The sequence below is a fragment of the Sphaeramia orbicularis genome, chromosome 16 (assembly GCF_902148855.1).
Source record: "Sphaeramia orbicularis chromosome 16, fSphaOr1.1, whole genome shotgun sequence".
Classification (NCBI taxonomy): domain Eukaryota; kingdom Metazoa; phylum Chordata; class Actinopteri; order Kurtiformes; family Apogonidae; genus Sphaeramia; species Sphaeramia orbicularis.
In genome coordinates this window covers 8379967-8407565 of record NC_043972.1, presented here as the reverse complement: position 1 = coordinate 8407565, position 27599 = coordinate 8379967, and the positions used below count along the sequence as shown (strand labels likewise).

The 27599-nt window shown below is 36.1% G+C and overlaps 1 protein-coding gene across 1 annotated transcript in view; it reads left to right on the top strand.

Moving 5' to 3' along the window:
* rims2a (regulating synaptic membrane exocytosis 2a) overlaps positions 1-27599 on the top strand; it is a 278590-nt gene that overhangs the window by 226408 nt on the left and 24583 nt on the right. The window contains 1 exon segment of the mRNA XM_030157202.1: positions 8951-9195. Within this exon segment, the coding sequence (XP_030013062.1) occupies positions 8951-9195 (245 nt within the window).

Here is a 27599-nt window from a genome sequence, read left to right as displayed (position 1 = left end):
CTGAAACTGACCACAATGGACATTTGAAAAATAAACAGAACCACAGTCCTGCAGTTTCAGACTCAGTTTGTCATGTCTTTTATGGATGGGGATTGTCTCCGTCAACTCACCGTATATTTTTATTAGCAAGTTTTTATTTTTATCTTTATCAATTACTAGAAATTTCAGGCGACCCCATTTGAATTCCAGGCAACCCCATATGAGGTCATGACCCCAAGGATGAAAAACACTGTCCTACGGGCTGTAAGGGAGGCAAAGGCATTTGTCCTGTCTGTGGCCATTAAGAGCTCATTAATAATAATAATAATAATAATAATAATAATAATGGATTAGATTTATATAGCACTTTTCTATGAACGCATACTCAATGCGCGTACAGAGGATCCATTATTCATTCGCTCTCACATTCTTCCTCTGGTGGTGGTAAACTACATTTGTAGCCACAGCTGCCTTGGGGCAGACTGATGGAGGTGTGGCTGCCAATTCGCACTTATGGCCCCTCTGACCACCACCGAACATTCATACGCATTCATACACCGATGTGAGTAGCAGCACTGGAGGCAAGGAGGGTAAAGTGTCTTGCCCAAGGACACAACAGCACATGGACAGAGCGGGATTCGAAGCGCCAACCCTTCGGTTATTGGACGACCCACTCTACCAACTGAGCCATGGCCACCCCCAAAGAAAAATTAATTAGTACACCAAAAACAGCCATTTCTGCAGACGGCTTCACCTTAGTTTTAAATGCATTGTTAAGATTATGACAGACGTATGACCAGAAGGCACTTAGTTTTGGGCAAATCCAAAACTTATTTGTCATGTTAGCTTGGTTTAAATTGTAGAACTCGCACCTATCTTCAACATCAGAGTACTTTTTTTTTTTTTTTCTGATCAATGTATTTTTCTTCATATTCAGTCTTTCAAATATACAAAAAGTAAGATATAACTGAGACATATAACAGAGGTATAAGATGCCACAAAAAAATAAAATAAAACAAAATATTTAATTAGAATTAAAAAAAAAAAAAACAAATTAAAGGGTTCCACTCTCCCGACCCCAAGGTTGAAAATCACTGATGTAAGATGAATAGTTGACAACAGCGTTTCCATAAACGTCTGCCCTTTTAAACAATTTACTATATGTTTATGAAAGTCTCAGAAGATGCACTGGTTGAGTCGCTTTGACCCAACCTTTCCTGATGTTTGATGCAACATAAGGGGCATCATTATCACCGTGTTCTCACCAGCTGAATTACATCCTGACTGTGATGACACTGAAAACCTGTATATTAAAATGTCACCTGTACCACATCATCATTGTCAGAAGTTGTGACGCATAAAGTCTCTTTCAGAGCTTCTGGGCTGCATTAACAGATCAAAGCCACTAATCCCCCCAATAGACATTCAATATTTATGTGTTAAAGTACAAGCTGATCCATAACAGAAACCGCTGGCATCGGAACAGGCATAAACAAAGGGTTTTATTCGGCAAACTGAGGTACAAGGTGTGCATATTCTTTCAGTGCATGTCTGATTTATTTCACCACCAGTTGGCAAGTAAAAGGTCGAGTATAAACAACCTCAACCTAGTGTTTTCATCAGCACTTATTTTTTTAGCATTAGCGTAGGCAATAATTCATGAATTACATGAAAAATATATATTTTTTAATCCAGCTTGAACATGAACAGTTCTCTCTCTGGCACAGAAAGGTTTTATAAAACAGAACAAGGTAAGAAATGCCAGTGATAAATCACTGAAGCTCTTGCCAAAGGTGAAGATTTGAAGGGTTACAGCACACTTCAATGTGTTTTTCAGTCATTAAATAGGTCGTATGAGAGTACTGTGATGTAACACATTAATACTGGTAATTTTAAGAAACTGGCATTTCTTATTAAAATATCTATTATATATAAAATTTGCACTTTACTGGCTGAAAATCACTCAATGCGTTATATACTATTTTAAATCATCCCAAGGTGTTGTAGTGTCAGTGCTGACATGGTGTAAACTGTGCTGGGCTTCTTAAAGTCGCTTAAGTCAAAACAAAGATTCTTCATGCCTTTTAGTGCAAGTCTGTACCTTTTAGGAGTGTGCACCGATAATTAATTAGTCAATTAGTCAAAATGATGAGCAGAGGTGACCTGCTTTTATTTGGGACGGAAATAGATAGAGATGGTGAACTAATGTTTATTCTGCTGCAAATGTCGAGTAAAGTCTGAAATGGGGCTCATTAGTTTTTTTTTTTTTATGATGGTTTGAGTAGAGGACGCATGTCAGAATCAATATAAATTGACCTCATTATTCAACTTAAAGACAAGTTTAACATGAAAGATAAGATAAGATGTTCCTTTATTAGTCCCACAAGAGGAAATTCAAATCCCTAGTGCCTTCCCCATGTTCTAATATAAACAGTCTGGCCCAAAAAAAAAATCTCTGATATTTAACCTTTAGCTTTGACTACTGCACACATTCATCGCACCGCAAAAATCTAAATTTTACCAAGTGTATTTTTGTCATTTCTAGTCAAAATATCTCATCACACTTAAAATAAGACATAATCGCCTAAAGAATAACTTTTCAGTGAGATATAAGAACTGATTTTTAGACAATAGATCTGGAAAATCTTATTTCAAGAAATCTTACCAAGATAATTTTCACTTGTTCCATTGGCAGATTTTTATGCTTCATTCAAGATTTTTTTGCTTAATTCAAGTAACTCGAACTTCTTATATCTCACTGAAAAGTTACTCTTTAGGTGATTATATCTTATTTTAAGTGTGATGAAATATTTTGACTAGAAATGAGAAAAATACACTTAGTAAGATTTAGATTTTTTTTCCTGGTTCGATAATATGCAATCTCACAACATATGTATTAGTCATTTTAACACATAACACTGTGAACCTTAACCCACCACAGGTCATAACACTGCTCCCACAGGCTTGTACTGTAGGCACTCGGCATGATGGGTAATCCTCCACCTTTCTCTATCACTCTAGAACAGGGTCAGTCTGGATTCATCAGACCACATGACCTTTTTCCATTGAACCACACTCCAATCTTTATTCTCTCTACAAACAGAGGATTGTTTAAGAAATGAGAAACTCCTCACAGGATCATTTAAAGGGTTAAAAAACTTATTCCTAATGGAAGGATCTGGACTATTTACTTAATTAACCCATAAAGAACCAAACCACCACTGATGACTCAAATCATCTACTGATCTGAACTGTTTAATACCTGTTGATCCAATAATCCTGTCAGTACATGTGAATAATTGATGTAAAATGCAGTTTTTCATCTTTTCATGGTCATTAGATATGACCCATTTAGATGTTCAGAGGCTCCGTAGTTACCATGGAAACACTGTCATCTTCTACAACACTGATTCAACAGTAAAACTCATGTACTTCGATAAATGACAGCTCAGTTTTACATTCAGCTAATGATATACACTGAACAAAAATATAAACGCACCACTTTTGTTTTTGCTCCCATTTTTCATGAGCTGAACTCAAAGATCTAAAACTTTTTCTATGTACACAAAAGGCCTATTTCTCTCAAATATTGTTCATAAATTTGTCTAAATCTGTGTTAGTGAGCACTTCTCCTTTGTCCTTTGCTGAGATAATCCATCCACCTCACAGGTGTGGCATGTCAAGATGCTGATTAGACAGCAGGATTATTGCACAGGTGTGACTTAGGCTGGCCACAATAAAAGGCCACTCTAAAATGTGCACTTTTACTGTATTGGGTGGTCCAGGGGGGTCAGAAAACCAGTCAGTATTTGGTGTGACCACCATTTTCCTCACACAGTCTTCTTCATGAATTCTCTGAAACAGCTTTGGAGATGGCTTATGGTAGAGAAATGAACATTCAATTCACAGGCAAAAGCTCTGGTGGAGATTCCTGAAGTCAGCATGCCAATTGCATATTCCCTCAAAACTTGTGACATCTGTGGTATTGTGCTGTGTGATAAAACTGCACATTTTGGAGTGGCCTTTTATTGTGGCCAGCCTAAGGCACACCTGTGCAAAAATCCTGCTGTCTAATCAGCATCTTGATATGCCACACCTGTGAGGTGGATGGATTATCTCAGCAAAGAAGAAGTGTTCACTAACACAAATTTAGACAGATTTGTGAACAATATTTGAGAGAAATAAACCTTGTGTGTACACAGAAAAAGTTTTAGATCTTTGAGTTCAGCTCATGAAAAATGGGAGCAAAAACAAAAGTGGTGCGTTTATATTTTTGTTCAGTGTATTTTACGGGAAAAGTCACTTTTTCTTAATTTTTCTCTGTTTTTGACATAATAACCCTCAAATGTAGTATCAGCATGGTGATTAAAGTATACTCAGTGCCAATGAAAATGCAACACTTGAAGATTCTTATATTTTTTTAAATCGATGAGGATTTTTATTCCATAAGCTCTTTGGAATTAATCATAGGCCAATTCTATACAGTAAAAATAAAAAATCACATCCAAATTTGTTGACGAAAAATAAGGATAAAGAAAGAAACTCAAGGACCCCCAAAACCAAAAGTCACAAAGCGGTCCCGGAGGTGCTGCAGCTCAATGTAGCGATCCTGCTGTGGCGTGGTCACACGTGCTCGTCCAGGGCGAGGTCTGTCTGCTGCTGAGCCAGTTTCTTCACGCCTCTGTTGCATCCTGACTATGGTGGACACACTGCATCCAAAACGGTGCGCCACCTGCCGAGCAGAGATTCCGGCCTCCAGGAGCCCCATAGCATGGCATCTTTGGTCACGTGTCAGTCTAGGCATCGCTGAGTTACTGCAAAGGATTTTGGTGCTTTTCAACTTGCCTTTATATACAGAACATGACCACTCCTTAACTGACCACAGTTCCTTAAGTTGAGCAGTTCATTGCTGAAAAATGAGAAAAACAAGTCTTATGAATGCAGACAAGTTCATTCAAGCGTGACAATAGCTCAACCCGTCTCAGGTTGTTGAGAAATTGTCTGGGATTATCTTATACCGGTGAAATTTAAACATACTGATGCAGCTCAGGAACAATAAAACACATTCAAGTGTTGTGTTTTCATTGGCACTGAGTATACATAATCAGTAAATTCAATAAAGGAAAATACCTGATTTTCACTGAAAAAGTGCAAAATACAGAGGATAATATTGTAATAAATGGTGATAAATGATTTAAGAAAGGTGAAATAAAAAGAAAAATTCATTTGGGAACTGCCACAAAAGTAGCACTGGGTCTTTATGGGTGAAATTCATGTGCGGATCTTTTTTTTTTTTTGGCCAAGCTGTGTATATTAATCTAAACCCCACTTCGCATTTTTCATTGTGGAACATTAGCCTGGAGCTGTTGAAACCTTCCAACTCACCACTCAGAGGTTGCCCTCATCCTCCGGGCTTTACAGAACAGCTTCTGCAGCCAACAAATTGAGCTGATACTCCTCGAGACCCCCGTGGTTCTTCACCACACTAATGTACCGTCTAGGCGATTCTGGATGGGGAGGTCCTCCACCTCTGAACTGCCCTCTGTGGCAGAGGTGGCTCATGATTCTGTAGCTCTCCTTTTTTTTCTGCCCTGGGGATGTCACTGAGTAACTCCTGCCTCATACATCCACACCCCCATCCTGTCCCCCCTCCGCAGTCCACATTTAAGCTCAAAATTATGCATTGGGTGGCTTTAGGCCAACACTTTACACCTTAAATGAAAAACCTCACAAACCTCCGTTACTACATATGAATCCCAATAAAGACAAAGAATATACACATCTTTTTCTTACTGTTAAATTTGAACATTGTCCAATACATCTAAGAGCTAACTTTTGAGGACAATAATTGAAGTAATTGATGGAATTAATTGTCAAAAAAATGCGTTGATTCTTTTCCCACTTTAGCCGCCACGTTACACCATAACTTGTCCTTACAAGACAGTGACACGGTTGAGGTCAGACACTTTAATTAATGAACAGGAGCCCGAGGGCGCTACACGTAACTCACCCCATTAAGAATGCAGAGCCTATGATACAGAAAGTAATTTGTCACTTAAAGATAATTTTACTGGCAGAGCTAAAAGAAGACCTTAATTTGGACAGTGGCCTATTTCCTTTCAAACAGGAAGAGCTGGAGAATAATGCTGATGATGGACTTCTTTTTTGTACAGAATGAGCGGTCAGGACTTAGGTGCAGAGAAGTTCCAAGTTACTTTTTATCTCCGGGAGAGAAACAGAATGAACTTCTGTATCCTACGTAAGCCTTACATGTGCATAAATAAATATTTAGCTTTATGACTGTGAGGTATCTTTAAATATAGTAATAATTCAATTGAACTGAATTGGAAAATCTTTAATGTTCCCAAAGGGTCATTTAATTTGCAACAGAAGTGTTCATATCTCACATATCACCAAAACAATCAACCTCACATAATACAAAAAATACAGTAAATAAGTCATCATAGTTAACGGTGCATTGTTCCCAAGAACCTCGCCTACATGCTAATATAATATGATATAAATGAGTCAATTTTAGATTAACTGTATGCCAAACAAGGTTATAATACTTTTGGATTTTTCATTATAGTTTAGTTTTATTTAGTTTTGACTTTTTTTCCCCTCTAATTCAGTTAGCTTTAATTCGTTTTTAGAGCAGGTTTGCTAGTTTTTATTAGTTTTGATTTTTTTCTAAATGCTTCGTTTTAGTTTAGTTATAGTATTAGCTTTAATTTTGTCTTATTTTTTCTCTTCTTCTCCGTCGTATTCAAATAAATCCCAGACAGGACTCTGCTGCTTTCTCCCAACTTTAGTCTCCATGTTTCCAGGTAGAGTGGGGACCAGAAGACGACTCTAAACCACAAGTGAACACAAGTGACGGACCCTTAAATATCGTATGGTGCTGTTAGCTAAAATTGCTCGAGCTAAATAAATCGATTTCACATCAGTCTGACACTGCCAAAAACGAAAACAAAGGGAATTTTATCCATAATTTTTATCCGTTTTAGTTAGTTTTGTAAGCACACAATACAGTTTCAGTTAGTTATCTTTTTTCTTTTAATTACAGTTTTTATTTATTTCAGTTAACGAACATGTCTTTACAATTCTAGTTTTCATCAGTTCATTAGTTTTCGTTAACGATAATAACCTTGATGCCAAAGAACACAATGTATACCTGATCTTAGAGTTGCAAAGCGTGTTTTAAACCGTGCAAAAATCACTGCAATGTGTTAAAACCATCAAAAAGTTTATTTTAAATCTGTCAGCAGTACAACACAGCTTTATTATGGAAGCAAAGAAAAAACAAAGCAGCCAATTTTACCAACCGTGACAGAGTCACATGACTGATTATTATGTAAAAGTCTTTTTTTTTTTTTCAAAGCCAAGAAACGTGACCGATGTGAAGCTTGCGCTTGAACCAGAGCTCCATGTACAGTACAGCTCAAACACTGGGGCAGGTAAACAAAGCATCACTTTAATCAGTAGTTATTAGATGCTAAACGCTTACTACAAAGTCCACTGTTTCTATGCGTAACAGCAGCTGCACTCATACACATACATTCATTATTCTGCACAGTAAACTTCAAACATACACGTGAAATAGGAGCAGGGAAAGCACAATGTCCAGAGTAGAAAGACTCTGCATTACATAAATGCTGAACACTATGGATTCCTTTTTTTTTTTACTACTTTATTTATAATTTTTCCATATCAACAACACTGACATCATTAAAGCATTTCTTACAAAAGTTGTCCAACTTTTTCAAACATACAAAAAGTAAGATAAACACTGAGACATAGAACAGAGGTATAAGACCCCACAAAAATAAATAAATAAATAAAATTAAAATTTACAAATACACAAATTAAAGGGTTCCACTATGTAATTACCCAAGCACTCGGTACACAGCACACATTATCCAGAGTCAAGGTGCATTGTCAGCTGTTCTACATAAGAAATAAAAAGATTCCATAAAACATTAAAAACATCAGAGTACATTTTTGAAAGCTTTAATTTAGTGTAGTAAATCCTGTGGAGGATTTTAAACTGTATCAAGTTAAGACATGCACAAAAATTCACATCATATAACTTAAATTTTTCTGTTTCAGCCCTGAAAAAATCAAAATCAGAATAAGAAAGAATAATAATAATAATAATAACAACAACAATAATAATAATAAATTTTATTCATAATGCACTTTACATTTTTATCTAAAAACCTCTAAGTGCTACAGGCAGGGTACAATAAATACAATTAAAAAGGAAGTCAAGAAAATAAAAATAGAAAGGAAATAGGACAGATGAAAACAGTTTAAAAAAAAAAGAAACACTGAACTTTTATTTTTTAACTGTTTTTCTTTTTTCAAATAGGAAAGAAAACTTAATAATCACAATAAATAAGATATTGACAGTTATTTACATGAAACAGTGCATTGAATGGTTTATTTTTCGATGCATGAGCCACTTTTTCATTCAAATATCCACTTTTAACCCCAAACTCAACTTTCAAACACACAAAAAGTAAGATGAGACATATAACAGGTATAAGATGCCACAAAAAACACATTATCCAGAGTCAAGGTTTTTATTTTTTAACCCCTTTTTTTTTTTTTAATAGGAAAGAAAACTTAATAATCAAAATAAATAAGTTATTGACAGTTATTTACACAAACCAGTGCATTGAATGGTTTATTTTTCGATGCATGAGCCACTTTTTCGTTCAAACATCCACTTTTAACCCCAAACTCAACTATACTGTAAGTCATGAACTCCTGTACCTGAACTCTGTCCCTTTCTCCTTTTCACCCCACACCTCCTCACCTCCTATCCTCCATTTTCTCCTCCTCCTCTTCCTCCTTTTCCTCTCTCCTCTTCCACCTGTTTCCTCCTCCATCGACCTCCTCTCTCCTCTCCTCACCTCTCCTCTCCCCTGACCTGTCCTCCCCCCCTATCAATGGTGGTGGCTGACAGTGACTTTGCATCCAAAATGAAAAACAGGCAGATGGGCTCGTCGGGCGGGATGAACATGACCAAGAGCACAAGCATCAGCGGCGACATGTGTAACCTGGAGAAGACGGACGGCAGCCAGTCGGACACGGCGGTTGGCACGGTAGGCACTGACGACAAGAAGAGGCGCTCCAGTATTGGTGCCAAAATGCAGGCCATGGTTGGCATGTCGCGCAAGAGCCGGAGCACCTCTCAGCTCAGCCAAACAGGTAGGAAATGCATCTGCAGAAGCAACACTGTCCACGTCTGTGTGTTCATTCCTGCATCTGTCCCGTGTGCGTTTCTGTGCCGGGGTCTTTTCTTGTCTTTGTCTGAGCTGAAAGTCTAATCCTTCTTCTTTCTTCTCTAAAGTTCTTACTTTTTCCTACTTCGGATTGCAGGGTCGCTGTCTGGATGTAAAAGCAGCACAAGGCCAAGATTATTTCTCACACTTTTCTCCTCTTTCCTCTAGGTCAAATACTCTCCTCCTTCTACTTTTTATTTTATTTCTTCTGTTTTGTAATTACACCTTTGCTCTTGTGTGACTCTTCCTGTGTGACTTATTTGTTTCTGCAGCGCTTTCTCATTTCATTTAGAAAATATAATCTCCTCACGGGAGGTCACGTTTTGTTTTCTTTTCTTATGATTTGCTGCCTTTTGTTTACTGTGATTGATTCGTGTGAAATGCCGCCTCTATTTTTTCCGACGTCTGAGTGCATGTGAGGATGTGTGCACATGGGAGTTGTAGACAGAAGCGGTTCATTGTGTGGCTGTTTTCAAACGTTTCTTCGGCTTAAAGAAAAGGAGCCATTACTTTTCTTCATTCCTTTTTTTTTTTTTTCTCTCTTTTTATTATCCTACTTTTCAAAAGCGCTCAATAATCATCGGAGGGACCCTGCATTAGCTGGTGTGAGAGAGTGTGAAAAACAGCATAGCAGGTGTGGTGCAGAGGTGTTTCTGGACGACAAATTGGGGTTTGGTGCGTTCATGCGAGGGTCAGTTGGCATGTGCAGCTGGAACTCCCCTGTGCATCCCTGAAGTGTTTAGAGCCTTTTCATCTCCTCCTCTTTTCAGCCTTACAGTGGTCAGTAATCACTTCTACCCATCGGCGCTCTCTCTGTGGATCTGCCATCACCCGTAGAGCACAGGGGAGAGAGAGGGGAGGTTGGCGAGGGAGATGTATAACTAGGTGAGATGAGAGTGGAGTAAGGGCTCACGTGGCGCTGCACCCCCCCCCCCCAACTCGTGATTTGTGTGGCACATGGGAGAGTCGCCCCCTCCCCTCTTATCACTGGGAATTCATCGTTTATAATCAGTGTTCGTCTCATTATCATGTTAAAGCAGCAGCTTGTTCTGTTTGTTTTCGTTCTTTTAGGACAGGTTTATTATCATAAGTAGGTTCTGTTTGAGGATAATAGTAGCTGACAGATCAGTGTTTTTCAACCTCAGGGTCGGGACCACATGGGGTTGCCTGAAAGTTCTAGTAACTGATAAAAATTAAAAAAAATTAAAACTTACTTATAGAAGTATTTGGTGAGTTGAGCGAGACAATCCCAATCCATAAACGACATGACAAACTGTGAAGATGAAACTGCAGTACCGTGGTTCTGTTTATCTGTCAAATGTTCATTGTGGTCAGTTTCAGATGCTGCAGCTCTTTCATAATTCATAGTCTGAGTTATTGTTTGTTCAGTATTAATTGTCAGCCTTGTAAATCCAAGCTGGACTGAATGTACATATCCTGACCAAGGAAAATAAAATTCTCACTTTGTGCAGTAATCTACACCTGGATTTACTGCCTCCGTCCATAATAATATACATTATATAGACTAAATGTCCTCTAAAATTAACGTTTATTTGCAACATAGTATAGCGACAAAAACAAATTAATTTTAGCAAAGAAAAAAGTCTCTGTTTTGAATGTCTGGGTTTGAAAATTGTGAAGTTAAAATGGTGCAGTAATCTACACCTGGATTTACTGCCTCCATCCATAATAATATACATTATATAGACTAAATGTAGAGCTGCAGCCGATTAATCGATTAGGTGCTTGAAGCAAATTCAAAAATTCACGATTCGATTGATCGACGCAAATTGATTGAAGGGAAATATTCTATTGTAGTTTTCCTGAATTGAAGCTTCTTTGTGCATCACAATAAGCGTCCGTGTGAAACATAAAAGTGGAACCAATGTTTAACAGCAGAGAAATGAAGGAACCAAACCTTTAATTCAGGAGAATTGTAGTGGAAGGATTTTTTTGGATTACTTTGAGTCGATTAATCGGTTGCTGCTCTAACTAAATGTCGTCTAAAATTAACATTTATTTGCAACATAGAATAGCAAACTGTTACATGATAAAAAATAAATAAATAAATAAAAATTCATTTTAGCAAAAAAAAAAAAAAGTCTCCATTTTGAATGTCTGGGGTCGCCAGAAATTTGTGATGTTAAAATGGGGTCATGAGCCAAAAAAGGTTGGAAACCACTGTAATAGTTTGTGTTTGGTAAGTGAATGGTGCTGTTGGCTGTTGTTGATGGTTATATAGTAGAATAAAATGATTGCTTTTGAGTTTTCTTTTGCAAACAAACAGGAGCAGCTGTGTGTTTAGATATTTATTTTAAGGTGCTCTCTTCAGCATGTTCCTATCGCTATAAAAGTTGCACACACATGCACACACTCTGTCCATGCAGAGATAGCACAAACCCAATCCCAGAGAGCTATCAATATGTCACTCAGTGCTTCTAAGTGCATCACATGGAGTTTGTAAGAGCACGCGTACGTCTGCCTTTCAATATTTAAGACTCGTATTCGGTTCTGCTGCAGCACAAACGCTGCCAAGCTTTCCCCCTGCCCTACTTTGCAATGTGTTATCCAAAGAGGCCCGCTTAAAGGGTACATTCAAAGGACGGCTGAATTTAAGAGGTTTGCTCGACAGTTTGTGTGCACTGCCAAGTGCTGGTGGGGGGAAGGATAGAGCAGCCAAGCAGCACGAGTCTGGCTTTGACAAACACAGGTTATTCAGATGGAAAGGATGGGGTCCCAGGTGGACACCAGAAGGAGTGTGTACACAGTTTCACCTCTGGGTTTCAAGAGCTGGTTTTGTCTTCTTGTGGATGAGATGCAGCTTTCAGGAAACACAACAGTCACAGGCTTTATTTTTCTAAGTGGATGAAGGTTGATTTTGTTCCTAATCCTCAAAGAGCTAAAGAGCTGCCAACAATCAAAAGCATCTACTGATCTCAAATGTTTAATATCTGTTTTGTTTTGGGGTTTTTTTTTTTTCATTTATCTAGACAGGGACAATGCACAATATACATTAACCTTAAACAGGAGAGATGTAGTGTGCCAGGTTGTAGCACTAGTGCTAATTTGCACCTGTAGTCCCTGGGCAGACTGATATTATCATTTAAAAAAAAAAAAAAAGACATTAACTAGAAAAGCACTAGTAATTGACAAGTAACAACTGACTAATAAAAAAATGTATGGTGAGTTGAGAGAGACAATTTATGTATGTATTTTGTAACTGTATCTGTATTGTAACGGACCCCAGGAAGAGTAGCAACCACTACGGTAGAAGCTAATGGGGGTCTGTATAAACAATCAACAACTAGAAAAGGACTTAGAGAGCGCAGACCTCTGCCAAGGCAGATCAATCTACCTACTACCACCCCCCCCCCCCCCCCCCCCCCCCACAATCACCACCAAAATTTTATCATTTGTTCCTTGTGCCAGTGTCAACATTTCCTCAAAATTTCATCCAAATCCATCCATAAGTTTTTGAGTTATCTTGCTAACAAACAAACAGACAAACTATAAAAGCACTCAGAGAGCACAAACCTCCGCCAATGCAGATCAGCCCCCCCCCCTACGATCACCACCAAACTTTAATCATTTGTTCCTTGTGCCAGTGTCAACATTTCCTCAAGATTTCATCCAAAACCGTCCATAAGTTTTTGAGTTATCTTGCTAACAAACAAACAAACAAACAAACAAACAAACAAACAAACAAACAGACAAACTAGAAAAGCACTTGGAGAGCACAAACCTCCGCCAAGGCAGATCAGCCCCCCCCCCCCCCCACGATCGCCACCAAAATTTAATCATTTGTTCCTTGTGCCAGTGTCAACATTTCCTCAAAATTTCATCCAAATCCATCCATAAGTTTTTGAATTATCTTGCTAACAAACAGACATACCCCGATAATAAAAACTAAAATATATAAAGAGCAGTATAAGATGCATTTCTATAACTCCATCTATATAAAAAAAAAAATCATTCACATCCAACCATTCACTCTTATTCATCCCACTGCAGTCCGTTACACACACTCTAAGCATGTTTACATCACATTATATTATGGCTACAGGTTTGGTTACAGAGTAGCTGTTTTTTCACCATGCAGGAAAATGTGTGACCCGTTAATCCTATCAATACATGTAAATAACTGAGTTTGTCATATTTTCATGGTCATCAGATATGACCAATTTGGATGCTCAGAGGCTCCATAGTGAACGTGGAAACACAGTCATCTTCCGCAACGTTGATTCGCCAGTAAAACCCATGTAGATTCACAAATGGCACTGGTTGGAGATGCTTGTTTTTATCTTCATTAATAATGTATTGTACAGGGAAAGTCGCTTTTTCTTCAGTTTTCTCTGTTTTGATGTAATAACCTTTGAATTTACTCTGAGCTTTTATGAACATCTGCACAATCGGTGAATTAAATATAGGAAAATTACCTGTTTTTAACTGAAAAGTACTAAATATGGAGTATAACATCATAATAAATGGTGATAAATCACTTAGAAACGGTGTGGATTCACTTGGAAGTTGTAACAAAAACAGTACCAGGTGTTTAAAGGTTAACTCCATTCTTGTACAAATAGCGCAGGGTAAAGATGAACTCCCTCTGAATGCAAAGACATAACAAAACAGCTTGTGTTTATTTGTAAATAGAAGAAATAACATAGAGTATTTCTTCATATGCATCAGAGGTCATCACTTCTTACTGATGTGTGAGATTCTGTTGTGTCTTTAATTAATCAAAGAAATAAAACTCGCTTTGTCACGAGGCTGTACTTTACACCTATAATAAAGAAAACAACCATATGTTCAAAATGTTTCTTTTAATTAACACTAGTTGACTGAATAATATTTTTTTCTCATGAAAAATGAAATTATCTGCACCTATGTTGCTGAGCAACTGTGGAATATAAAGTTTCACTGTCACGTTTCTGTTTATTACAGATAAACTCAGGATAATCTTACACTAAACTAATACATATGCCCCTTTAGAGGGATTTTTTTTTTTGGCATTACCCCGATCATCATGAGCAAGCTGAAACATCAAATTGATTTATTGTACTCAATTGTCCTATCCTCCACTCAGCGTTCCTCTGGGATCGGGTACATTATGCTTTAAGCTTAATAGAGAGCCGGTTTATTCCCCATACACCCCCCGCAAGCTGCTGCTGCACGGTCTGACTCAGCTAAACCTGGATAATACTAAAAATCGTGCAAGCTTATTGAAAATCTATCTCCTATGCATTTATTCATATATTTTCCCTCTGACTAACATCCATTCTTCTTCCTATTTATCCCTGTGTGTTTATTGTCTTCATTTTGTGTGTGGGAAGGTGCTGTTAAACAGGAAGTTAATGAAGAGCCTTTTAAGCATTATTTCCCCCAGTGTGCCAAATGCAGGTCCATTTTTTACTAAAAACCAAAACAATTATTACCTATTGTATAAAACAGAAATCAAAACATCATTAAGACTTATTATGCTTAATAAGCACTGATGATTTTGGTGCAATTTGTATGTGTTTTAGGCTTCGATTGTCTTTTTCATTGATACATTTAAGGCATATTTTACTGTCAACTGTTAATTTGTAAAAAAAAAAAAAAAAAAATTTTTAGTCAATAGTAGTGTGTATTAGTTTTAATCCCAGGCCTATGGTTTGTGTGTGAAAATGATGCAAAGTACCACAAAAACTCCCAACAGTGCAGGTTTATAGTAACAGTATTTCTGTTTTTTCTTACATTGTTAAGCACAGAATAGAATAGAATAGAATAGAATAGAATAGAATAGAATAGAATAGAATAGAATAGAACAGAAAATGTTGTGTGTAGGAAGGTGCTGTTAAACAGGAAGTTAATGAATGCAGGTCCATTTTTACTAAAAAACCAACATAATTATTACCTATAATATAAAACAGAAGTTAAAACATCTTTGAGGCATATTATGCTCAATAAACACTGATGATTTCAGTGTGTTTTAAGCTTCTGTTGTCTATAATAATAATAATAATAATAATAATAATAATAATAATAATAATAATAATAATAGTATTTCTGTTTTGTCTTGCATTGTTAAACATAGAATAGAATAGAATAGAATAGAATAGAATAGAATAGAATAGAATAGAATAGAATAGAATAGAAAATATTGCGTGTGGGAAGGTGCTGTTAAACAGGAAGTTAATGAATGCAGGTCCATTTTTACTAAAAAACAAAATAAGTATTACCTATAATATAAAACAGAAGCTAAAACATCTTTAAGGCATATTATACTTAATAAACACTGATGATTTCAGTGTGTTTTAAGCTTCTGTTGTCTATACTACTACTACTACTACTACTGCTACTACTACTACTACTACTACTACTACTACTAATAATAATAATAATAATAATTATTATTATTATTATTATTATTATTATTATTATTATTATTATTATTATATTTCTGTTTTCTCTTGCATTGTTAAACATAGAATAGAATAGAATAGAATAGAATAGAATAGAATAGAATAGAATAGAATAGAATAGACTTTATTGTCATGTCAAAAATATTGCTGTATAGAGCATCAAAATGTAGTTTTGATGCTCTGTAAGGTGTTCAGAATAAATACAGAAAGCAATTATAATAACAGTTAAGAATAAAAATATAAATATAAAATCAGTTAAGTAAAAAAAAAAAAAACAGAAAAAGTGAGTCTAATATCAATAGAAAATGTGCAAATAAAAAATGTGCGTACAGGCATATTAGGACGATAGTTGTCAAACTCTGTTCATCTTCCTTTTAAAACTACAAAATCCACAAAGTAGAGTAGGTCCAACTCTCTTTTAAAACATTGTATAATCATTATAAACCTCCTTCTTTTCATCCATTTTCAACATATCCTGTTGCACCGTGCCTGATAAATGAGTTTCAGTATTTTTACCTCATAATAACCTCTTTCGTGATGGTTTCTCAGAATCATAATCAACACAGAGCGTCCAACTCTGCACCAGCCTCCTGCTTATTGAGGATGACAAAGTAAACAGCGCTGGAAACACAGGAAATTGGGCCATTATAGGCAAAAACAGGCTAGGCTGCCTGTTGAGATACAGAAAAAAGAAAAAGATGGAATCAGTAGGGAGGATTTTGACTCTGTGGTTTAATATATCAGGTAACATCTACTTTCTAGTTCCCCTGTGTGCAACCTTCAGTATTCTTAGGAGACACTTCTTTTGTCCTCTTTTCTTTTTCCTGACCCTGAAAGACACTTATTATTCAGACCAGATGTGATGCATTGAGGTGAAAAGATATACACATTAAAATATACCTTTAACTCACGTATTTTTGCTGTGGAGCTACTGTGTCAACAGCCTCTCACATCTTTGCCCTAGTTTTGCTTCTAAGAAAAGACAAGGTTTTATAATGTGTTGCTGGTGACATTCACACTGACATCTTATTCACGCTGCTAGGGAACGGTTATATAGATGTTCTGCGCTTTGTTTTTATTTTTACTTTAGAGATGAACTCATCAGTAAATCAACAATTATACCTTTGCAGTTTGTGAGTTTTGATAAGTGAAGGCGTCAAACTCATTTTCTGTCAGGTTCCACATTCAGGCTAATTTGATCTAAAGTAAAATAATTGCATAATAGTCTGGAAATAATGACAACTCCAAATGTTTTTTTCTTTGTTTTCCTGCAAAAAATGACATTTAATTATGAAAATATGTACATTTACAAACTATCCTGAAAAAAACTGAAATTTCTTAAGAAAATTAAGTGCAATTTTAACAACATTGTGCCTCAACTTATCTTTTATAGCCTACAGGTGCGTTACAGATCAGATCTATAAATGCATAAAACGTTTAGTAAGAGGCAGAATATTGTTAAAATTGCACTTTATTTTCTTCAGACATTTCCGGTTGTTAATATTTATTCAGGTTATTCACATTTTATTACGTAATAGAATTTTTTCACATTAAACCGAGAAGAAAATTTTGAGTCATTATTTATAGATTATTATGATATTATTAGAATTGTTTATCTGCTTGTTAACGCTCTAGCAGCAAAACTATTGGTTCAATTCATACCAAATTGGGTTTATAGATTGCCAGTGACCCAAAATAGATCTGATTACATTTTGGGAAAAGTAGGTCAAAGTTCAAATTTTTAATGAATTTTTAAAATCTTCTTTTTTCCCTTTTGCTTCTAATGGACAGAATTTCACATGTCCGTAGCAGCAAAACTACTGGTTGAATTCATTCCAAATTGAGTTTATAGATTGCCAGGGACCCAGAATAGATGTGGTTATATTTTGGGAAAAGTAGGTCAAACTTCCAATTTTTTTTATGAATTTTTAAAATATTTTTTTTTCTCCCCTTTAATTTATAATGGACGAAATTTCAAATGCCTAGAAAAACATAAATTTTGTTTCAATTTACTTCAAATTTGGTACATATATAGAATGAGATACGATGACATCAGCTAGATTGATGCCAAAATAAGATACAATATGTGTGAGGGGTTTTATTTATTGGTTTATTTAATAGGGACCATGCACATTTATGAACATTGCTTTATAAAAATACACCCATGTAAATATGCCAGAATTAGTAAAAATAACTACTTTTCATTTGCAGTTCCTAGACAGGAGACAGAAATGAAACATAAAACAGCCAACATTAATACATTACTCATTCGCTATGAATTAAAAAATTTAGAAATGCACCTAATGATGACATAGGCATCATCAAAACAGACAAACAAACAAATACACAAAAAACAAATAGACATAGGATGATCACAGAGGACTTAGCCTATACATTCAGATCTCTACTTACATACAACTAAACAAAGAAAGTGTATGGGTGATGAAATAAATGTATGTTAATTAAAAATGAGTGCATCTCTGGTTTTGTGTGTCGTATGTTGGACACTCTCTTATTGGGAGGGGGAAGCTATTCCAAAGTTTACCTCCTACTATTGACAGTACGTTTTGGCCAAAAGTGGTGCAGCTGAATGTATCTGTGGTGGATTCCTTACCCACCACAACCTTGTGTTTGTAGTTTTTGTTATTTCACAAGTTTTTGTTTCTAAAGTTACAGTTAATACTTACAGCACATGGTTTAAGTGTTTTACTTAGACTAATTTGTTTTGTTCTGTTGCAGTTTGGTTTAGTTGACCTCAGTTGAACCCCTTTTTTTTCATTTTTTAAATTGACATTTTTAGGAGCTTGTGTTAACATTTTTCTAACTTTATTAAATTATTATTTTTCCTAATTTTACCACATTTGTCCTGGTCCTTCTGCTTGATCCTCTACAGCAGGGGTGTCAAACTCATTTTAGTTCAGGGGCCAGATTCAGCTAACTTTAATCTGCAGTGGGCCGGACCAGTAAAATAATAACATAATAATATATAACTAATGTCAACTCCAAACTTTTCTCTATGTTTTAGGGCGAAAAAAGTTAATTTACATGATGAAAAGGTTTACATCTACAAACTATCCTTTCAAAAGATGTGAATAACATGAACAAACTGAAAAAATAAGTGTAATTTTAACAATATTCTGCCTCAGTTTATCATTTACACATGTACATTATAACCAGAGGTGGGTAGAGTAGCCAAAAATTAGACTCAAGTGAAAGTACTGTTACTTTAGAAACATATCACTCAAGTGCAAGTGAAAAGTAGTCCTCCAAATAATTACTCAAGTAAAAGTAAAAAAAAAAGTACTTAATGAAAAATTTACTCAAGTACTGAGTACTTCCTGAGTAACATCCTATTTATTGTTCTTTTAAATTCAACAATTAATGAATGAAATGTTAAAATAAAATATAGAAAATATATATGGGAACATTACAGCTAGTTACAAATACCTCACAATAATCACTGTTGGTTCCATCACTTTAATATTTCTAGTCTGTTCTTATGGAGCCAGATACTGTGCATGGTTTTCTATTTATTTTTACAAGTTAGCCTAGATATCTTTAAACATATCTTCCCCTTCTGTCAAATTTCTTTAACTCATGTGAGTCTTGTGAGTTTTTGGTGGAAATCTTTCTAACAAAACAAAGCAAATGGTTCGTGCATTAACAAATGACCAAAAATAAAAGTAACAAGTAGAATGTGCACCATTGTAATGGAGTAGAAGTAGCATTTCCTCTTCATAAATATACTCGAGTAAACTTAAAAAGTATGTCGTATTAAAAGTACTCTTAAAAGTACAATTTATGCGATAAGTTACTTAAGTAAATGTAACGGAGTAAATGTAATGCGTTACTACCCACCTCTGATTATAACTTACAGATCACAGTGGATCTACACATACACAAAACATTTAGTAACAGGTGGAATATTGTTAAAATTGTACTTACTTCTCCTAAGACATTTCAGGTTATTCACATTTTTTGCAAAATTATACTTAGTTTTAGTGTAAATACATGAAAATATTTACATTTAAAAAAGAGAAACATTTGAAGTTGTCATTATTTATATGTTATTATGATAGTATTTGACTGGTCCTGCCCACTTGAGATTGAATTGGTCTGAATGTGGAACCTGAACTAAAAGGATTGTTAGTATCTTAGTATAATTTTTGCATTTCACAAATTCATCCCGGGGCCGGACCGGACCCTTTGGCGGGCCGGATTTGGTCCCCAGGCCACATGTTTGACACCTGTGCTCTGCAGTATCACACACTTCCCATTTACTTGTTTTACTTGAGATCACAATCGGTCTATATGCGGCCCCTGAACTAAAACAAGTTCGACATCCTTCGGTGTAATTTTTACACTTTGAAAATTCATTCCACGGGCCGGATCGGAACTTTCGACGGACCGGTTTTGGCCCACGAGCCGTATGTTTGACACCCCTGGACTAAAGAGTTCAGCGTGCTCCAATAACTTAGGAACTATATGTGACATTTAAGTCAGTGGATGCTCAGAATAGCCGCGCATATATAGCAGAAAGAACAATGCATAAGAAGCCGCCCCCTCCTTCTCTGACTCCTCTCTCACCTACACCACATACTGACGTAGTTTTGGACCTCCGAAGGCCTCAGACAGAGTGTTAGTATGTGGTAAAAAAGCTGAACTTTGAGCTTTCAGCCGAGGTAATTTATCTTGTGCGTTGAGTTGGGTGCCTATCTCAGCAGCTCCTGGGCGAGCCGGAGCTGCTAATTAATCTCCTCAGGGGCCGCTGCAGACATGCTGTTCCGAGGATGATGCATGAAAGGAACACAGCAGCACAGGTACGAATGAGGCTGAGGGACGCCGGCAACCTACTGCGTTCTGCCCTCTCTTTACTTTACATACACTTATCCCTTCCTCCATCCATTCATTTATACCGTCCAGTCATTAGATGCTTTTTTTTTTTAATTTTTTCTCTGTTTAGTTTAGCAAACTTGTAATGTGCGGCACTAGAGCTGCAGTCATGAACCGTTTAAATAATTCCTCACAGACTAATGAATCCATCAACAACTATCTTCATCAGTTTGAGTTATTTGTTTTATTGTTTTATTTATTTGTACATCATAAAACAGCCAGAGAAAAATAAAAAAAAACAACAACATTCAAACAAGTAACATCATTGTGCAGGAGAGGATAGAAGCCAAAAAAGGCTTATGTGAATACCTCCCCTGAAATAAATAATATACAGGGGAGAAAATGGGAAAAAAGAATTAAAAAATACCATATAACTGAAATAATAAACTAAAGTAAAAACAATGAAAATATAAATCAAATTACAAATCATCAAATACAAATCAGATGATCGACAGCCTTACATTTTTTCATGAATTTGAGTCCTTTTCAGATGCTTATTTAAGTCTCAGATTTTACCTTTTTAATCACAGGTGTCAAACTCATTTTAGTTAAAGGGGTCATATTTTTGCTAAACCCACTTTTATTAGTCTTTGGTTCATTTATTTGTGTATTTAGACCCTAATAGTTCATACAGTTTGAATTTGAACCCTCCAGGTGCTGCAAAACTATCTTTATATACATTGTGGCAAAAATCAAGTGGATTTCTACAACCTGTTTTAATTCCTGCTCAATTTGTTATGTTTTATTACTAGTTGCGTCACAACATTTCCACATATAAGGTCAAGACTTCCGACAAGCATTTCTCTGAGTACGACATAATTGTTTATCAACAGCTGCAGTTGTAGTAAAAACTGAAAATATGTCCAAACTTCGAGCTGATTACCTAAAATGTTCAGTTGTTGGTTGAATGGGACAGAGCAGCAAAGCCAACAACCTGGAGGGGGCGGAGCATGAAATGGCTCATGTGTATTTAAAGGGCCAGCGCTCAAAACCACCTTTCTGGTGTCAATACTCAGAAATAGGGTTGAAGATGGACCTGTGGAGTTGAATGAATGAAGAATTCAGACCCAAGCAGAACATTTACAGTTTATGTAGACCGCAGGGAAACGTTAGAAAATGAAGAATTCCATTAAAAAAAGTGGCCACATACAACCCAACATGATCTTAAGAGTGTCAGACCAGTAAAGTGTTAACATAATAACTTCTAAATAATGATTTTATACACATTTTTTGTCCAGGGTCCGAAAGGACCAATGGACTATTGGTATCATTTGGTGTCCGTCCATCTGTCGTCCGTCTGTTGTCCGTAAACAATTTTCCAATAATCCTCTTTTCCAAAATCGTCAGTCAGAATAACTTGATATTTGTTGTGGAATATCTTTGGGGGAAGGTGTACCAAATTCAAAGAATGGGGAAATATTGATTTTTGGATTTTTTATGAATTTTTGAAATTTGAACAATCCCCATTGGTTTATAATGGGACACATTTCAAAGTGTTATAACTTGAAAACTGTTGAAAATATTGATATAATTACTATTTGTAATAGATAGGAAGTCACATATGGGCTTTCATTTGGTGTCATGACTTTTGACCTTGAGTGACCTTGAAAGGTCAAACTCAAAGTCATCTATGTCCAGATTTCTAGAAACTGCTTTTTCAAAATCGGCAGCCAGAATCAATTGAAATTCATAGTAGATGTTCCTTGGGGGGACGGTCTACGAAGTTCATTAAAAAGATTGAGAAATATTAATGTTTGAGTTTTTTATGAATTTGTGAAATTTTAAAAATCCCCACCAGTTTTGAGTTTATTCTAAAATACATGACCCTATGTACGCCACTGCATTCCATGGATAAATCATATCGTTAGCCTCATAGCCATATTTTTACGTCATATTTTTGGCCAAATTGTGATATCTGCGTAAATTTACTCTCCTAACACTGCTGCGTAATTTTGCATCTTTTGCTGTGACTTGAAAAAATATGACTCAGGCATTTACACTATGAGGCTATCGATAAGATTTTAAATATTTATCCTATACCAGGCACATTTATAGTGATCACAATGACAATGAAAATACGTTTTCTTGGCCAGAATTAATTCCTGGAATTCAACAAACTACTGTGTATACCATAGAGTTGTGAAAGAAAGTGCAATGTTACCTTTCTGATTGCACTCACCCCCTCGTACTCAGAGTTTCAGACTTTCAAGCTCCTTCTAAAAATACCCATAAACTCAAACCAGCAGATACAAACACGCTTTCATAAATTCAGGCCTTTCACTGTTGAAGCCCAAGAGATACAGATAAATAGGTTCAACCGCCCAACCATCCTTGGCCAACATTTCCAAAGACGGTACCTTCAGCTGTTCCTTTATTGTATTTGTTATATTGCATCGTGGTGCGTGATTGATCGTGTGTTGGTGATTATTACTGCGCGGAACAATCAGTCGTCCCTCTGGAGACAAATAAAGTTGTACGTCAGTCTTTCTCTCATTTCCCTCTTCCCCATCCTCACACTTTGTCTCTATTACAACAGCTCAGGAGAGGACTCAGTGCTGGTAATCAGCCTTACCTCTCAGATGAGCCAGCTCTGCAGTGACCTACATACACTATATGGACAAAAGTATTGGGACACGTTGAATTCAGGCGCTGACCTCTGCTAAACACTCTTAATATACCGCAGCAGCTCTTTAGGGTCGAACAATTTGACACATTTAAAGTCATTGCAGCTCCTCCCACAGACCATCCACACATACACTATATGGACAAAAGTATTGGGACGCGTTGAATTCAAGCACTGACCTCTGCGAAACACTCTTAATATACTGCAGTGGATCTTTAGGGTCAAAGAAATTGAGACATTTGAAGTCATTGCAGCTCCTCCCACAGACCATGCACACATACACTATATGGACAAAAGTATTTGGACATGTTGAATTCGGGTTTTGATTGATTTATTGATTGATTGATTGATTGATTTCTAATATGAATGTCAAAACAAGAAAATAAATAAACAAAACACTTAAACATAAGACATATAATACATATGTGAAAAGGATAATAAATAATGACTAAATAATTAATAACAGTAATAATATTCCTGGTCTAAGCATATCTATACTATATAATATAATATGACTGATACTTATTGTTAAATAATTTGGTTTCTGGCTTTATATTATTATGAACAAATATAATATGATTTACATAAACACATAATACAATAACACATATACATAATACAGTAACACATACAATGTTTCTATATAGGTGTTTCTTTTCTAACACGGGTCTGGGATACAAAACAATAATGACAAATGTCATAATATAGTTTTATGTTGTGATAAATATCCTTGCATTGATTAGTTTGGTTTAAATTGTTATGCTTTCAAAATACCTCAGAGATTGTCTTTACTTAATTTCTCTCAACAATGATTTTTTTTTTTTTTTATCCATGACTATTGATCTGTGAATGTTGATGTTTTTATCTCAAATCAGCATAAACAGGACATCTTGCGCACTACAGCCATGATGTGTCCTAATATTTGTATCCATATCTATATTATAAAAGCTAAGTGGCCTCTGTGTGTGTGAGTGTGTGTGTGTCCAGGGATTCACACAAAATCCGTACAGAGCTGACTGCTGCAGTTTGGCATATTTATGTATTTTTGGTCAAGGAACAGACTATTGAAAACTACAAGCTGTTAGGACCAATATTTTGGGAGATATTAGTAATTTTAGAACACAATAGCCTTACAAATCACGTTGCTATGCCCAGAATACTTTGGCGGTGACTGCTGGACAAATGTAGTACAGCATGCACGAATACACAACAGCATAAAAACTACCACATCTACAACCCGTGGATCCCCATGGGTTAATGCGCTAGTTGTTTATAAACATCAATATTTCCTTAAAGTTTAATGGGAGATTTTTCTTCCTCAGGGAGATGTGAGGAAAGTAGATGGTTAGTTGTGGTAGAAAGTTATTATTGCAGCCAGAGCATGACAAATATTTTAGAAATTTAGAGGTGGAACATTTAAAATCATAGTCATGGATTAAAAAAAAACAAAAACAAAACAACAAAATCAATGTGGAGAGAAATGAATTAAAAAACATCTCTGAGTAATTTTGGAAGAAAAGATAACAATTTAAACCAAACTAACTAACTATATTTTCATGTTAGTCATTATTGTTTTGTATCCCAGACCCCTGTTGGAAAAGAAACACCTGAATTCAACATGTCCCAATACTTTTGTCCATATCGTGTATGTGTGGATGGTCTGTGGGAGGAGCTGCAATGACTTTAAATGTCTCAAATTCTTCAACCCTAAAGATCCATTGCAGTATATTGACCCTTTATCGGGCAAGTGACTATTTTTGGTAATTTCTGCAAACATTAAATATGGGGTCAATCTAGTGCCTCAGTGAAGTCAAGATGTATGTTTTTGTTTTTTGTTTTTTTTTATAAAACTATACAGTGATTCAGAGAGATTTTATAGAAATATGGAAGCTGTAAATAGTGAATATGAGTAATTTTTGTCAGTTTATGACCTTATAACAGTTTTATTGTATGTGTTTACTTTTAAGCAAGTGGTGCTCTGATGTTTTATGGCAAGAGGAGGTAGATGATGATGTCCAATAACACACTAAGGTTGAAATTTTGAACTTCAGAGTATTTCAGTGAGTGAACTATAAAGGGTTAAGAGTGTTTCACAGAGGTCAGCAACACCGGCAATAATTTGAGACTAATGGGCAGAAACAGCTCCTGATAATAGTTCAACATTTGTCACCCACAGATGTAATAAACTCCACACAGATGAGCTCTTACAGTTATTGCTTCAGGTTCTATTTACTTTTATCACATAACCCAAACTCTTTCAGAGCTCATAGCAGCAAATGAAAACCGCGGTGCACATATCTCATCCACGTTTTCCACTGAATTCAAGAACATATAAATACCATATATCATCTGCACATTTTAGGATGCACCTGTTTACACCGTATGGCATGTAAAAAAAAAAAAAAAAAGAAAGAAAGAAAGGGTCTGCTTGTGTTGGAGGGGGGGTCTCTGGGCATTTATGTACACCTGGTTCGGAGCCTGAAAACACTAGATCAGCAGTTAATAAGTTAATGATAGTTTCACTAAGATGGAGTAGGTTGTAGTTTGTACCAGTATGAGGACCATTCTCAAAAATCAGATATATTTTCACATATTTTCACTTCACTTTCCTGCAACGTTGCACTTTATTCCACTTTTACTTTATTTTACACAAGCAGCAAAGTGTGATCAGGATTCATATGATGTAATTTCATCATCCTTGAGCTAAAATTACTGACTGTGTTAATTCACAGAACATTGTACAGCATCCCTCCTTGTTGACAGTGTATTTTGAACTATTTCATAATCATGTAATGTTCTTGCTTTGAGGAACATGGGTTCTACTGTACTGAGGTAATTTCATAACAGTGTAATTTAGCTGTGAGAGATAAAACACTGTTGACCGTCTCTATGTGCAGCATCCAAACCCAGCAAATGTGCCTTTGAAATACTGTATATACGATTATATGAGCTGAGATATGAATCTTTTGCTGACGTTTCCGTAAACTCATTCGCCACCAATATCACTATTAACCCCGAAGGCGCTAATAAAAATAAAAAAATAAAAAACTCAATTTTGATATCAGGATTTCAAAAAGCTGTATCTTGGAAGTGGTTAGAGATTTAAAAAAACATACTGTAAATGAGAAAAATATTGAGTATGACCCAATGATAGGAGTAAATTTACATATTGTGACGTTTCAGGACGGCTGCCATATTGGATTGTGTAACTTCTAGTAAAATTTAACTTTGAACATAATTACATGGAAGTTTTCTTTGTGTGTTTGTTTTTTTTGTCATCTAATCTTTAAACTAAATGAACTTAAACCAGTGGCGGCTGCTCATCTTTCAGAGAGGGGAAGCTCATTGTCAGCTTACATAAAAAAAATTGTGAAGTTATTTAAATGGCTCTGCGTTCCTTGTGATTTGTGTATTTACAGTGCAAGAAATGAATGAGTAATTTCGTAGTAGTTTCTCTCTTGATTTCACAGCAGAATGCACGATGGTATTAAACTGAACTCTGTCAAGTGAAGGAGTAGATCTCAAACTAGCTGTCAATCAAATGGGATTCAACCTTTGGACTGATCCTCCAGTCAGCACGTGGAAGCCCAGCGTCCAGCCCAGCTGAGCTCCACCCACAGCTCCATTCACCCCCAGAGACGCTGAGCGTCCGGGGGCGGGACAACATCATGGCATTTATCCAATTACCGTCCAGTTTTGAGGCAATGAAAAAAACTGTTCCACTCAGTCCCATTGAAGTGCATGGACACTGAGCATCTACGGACAAATGCACTGAGCAGAGATCATATGAGAAAACAGCGCAACGGGAATGTATGAGAAGTGAACAACATTGAGTCCGTTGTTTTGTGATGAAGCTGATTCTGAACGAACTTGTCTTTGAGATGAACGTGTTCTAACACATTTGTAGTCAATGAAATGTCAATACAACCGTACATATTTAACCATTTAATTTTTGTAAATTCAGGTGAAGCCGAGCTTCCCTTGCAGTCTGTGAGAAATCGCCTCTGAGTTAAACATTAGTAGAAACTAAAATGCAGTCAGTTCTGTAGCTTTTTTAGCTAAGCAGCAGAGTAGCCAAATCTGTCCTTATCTATCCAAACTAAAACTTGAAGGAGGAGGAACACATGTCCGCCTTCTATTGTTAGGAGGTGGTAACCAGCTTAGGTAACTCTTATCTGGAGCTATGGTCTCTTTCATTCAGTTATGTTGCTTGTATTAAATTGTACTTTGACTAATATTACAACTTTGGCACTTAAAGGGTTAAGAAGGAATTGTTCTGAAAATGTATTGCCAAGTTACTCCAAAAGCCGAAACAGTATTATCTGTCTGCAGCTCCACAAGTTTATCTTAAAAGCTGTTGGTCCGTCTTCTACAACCCTGTCACTTCCACCAGCTGCTCAGTGTTTTGTT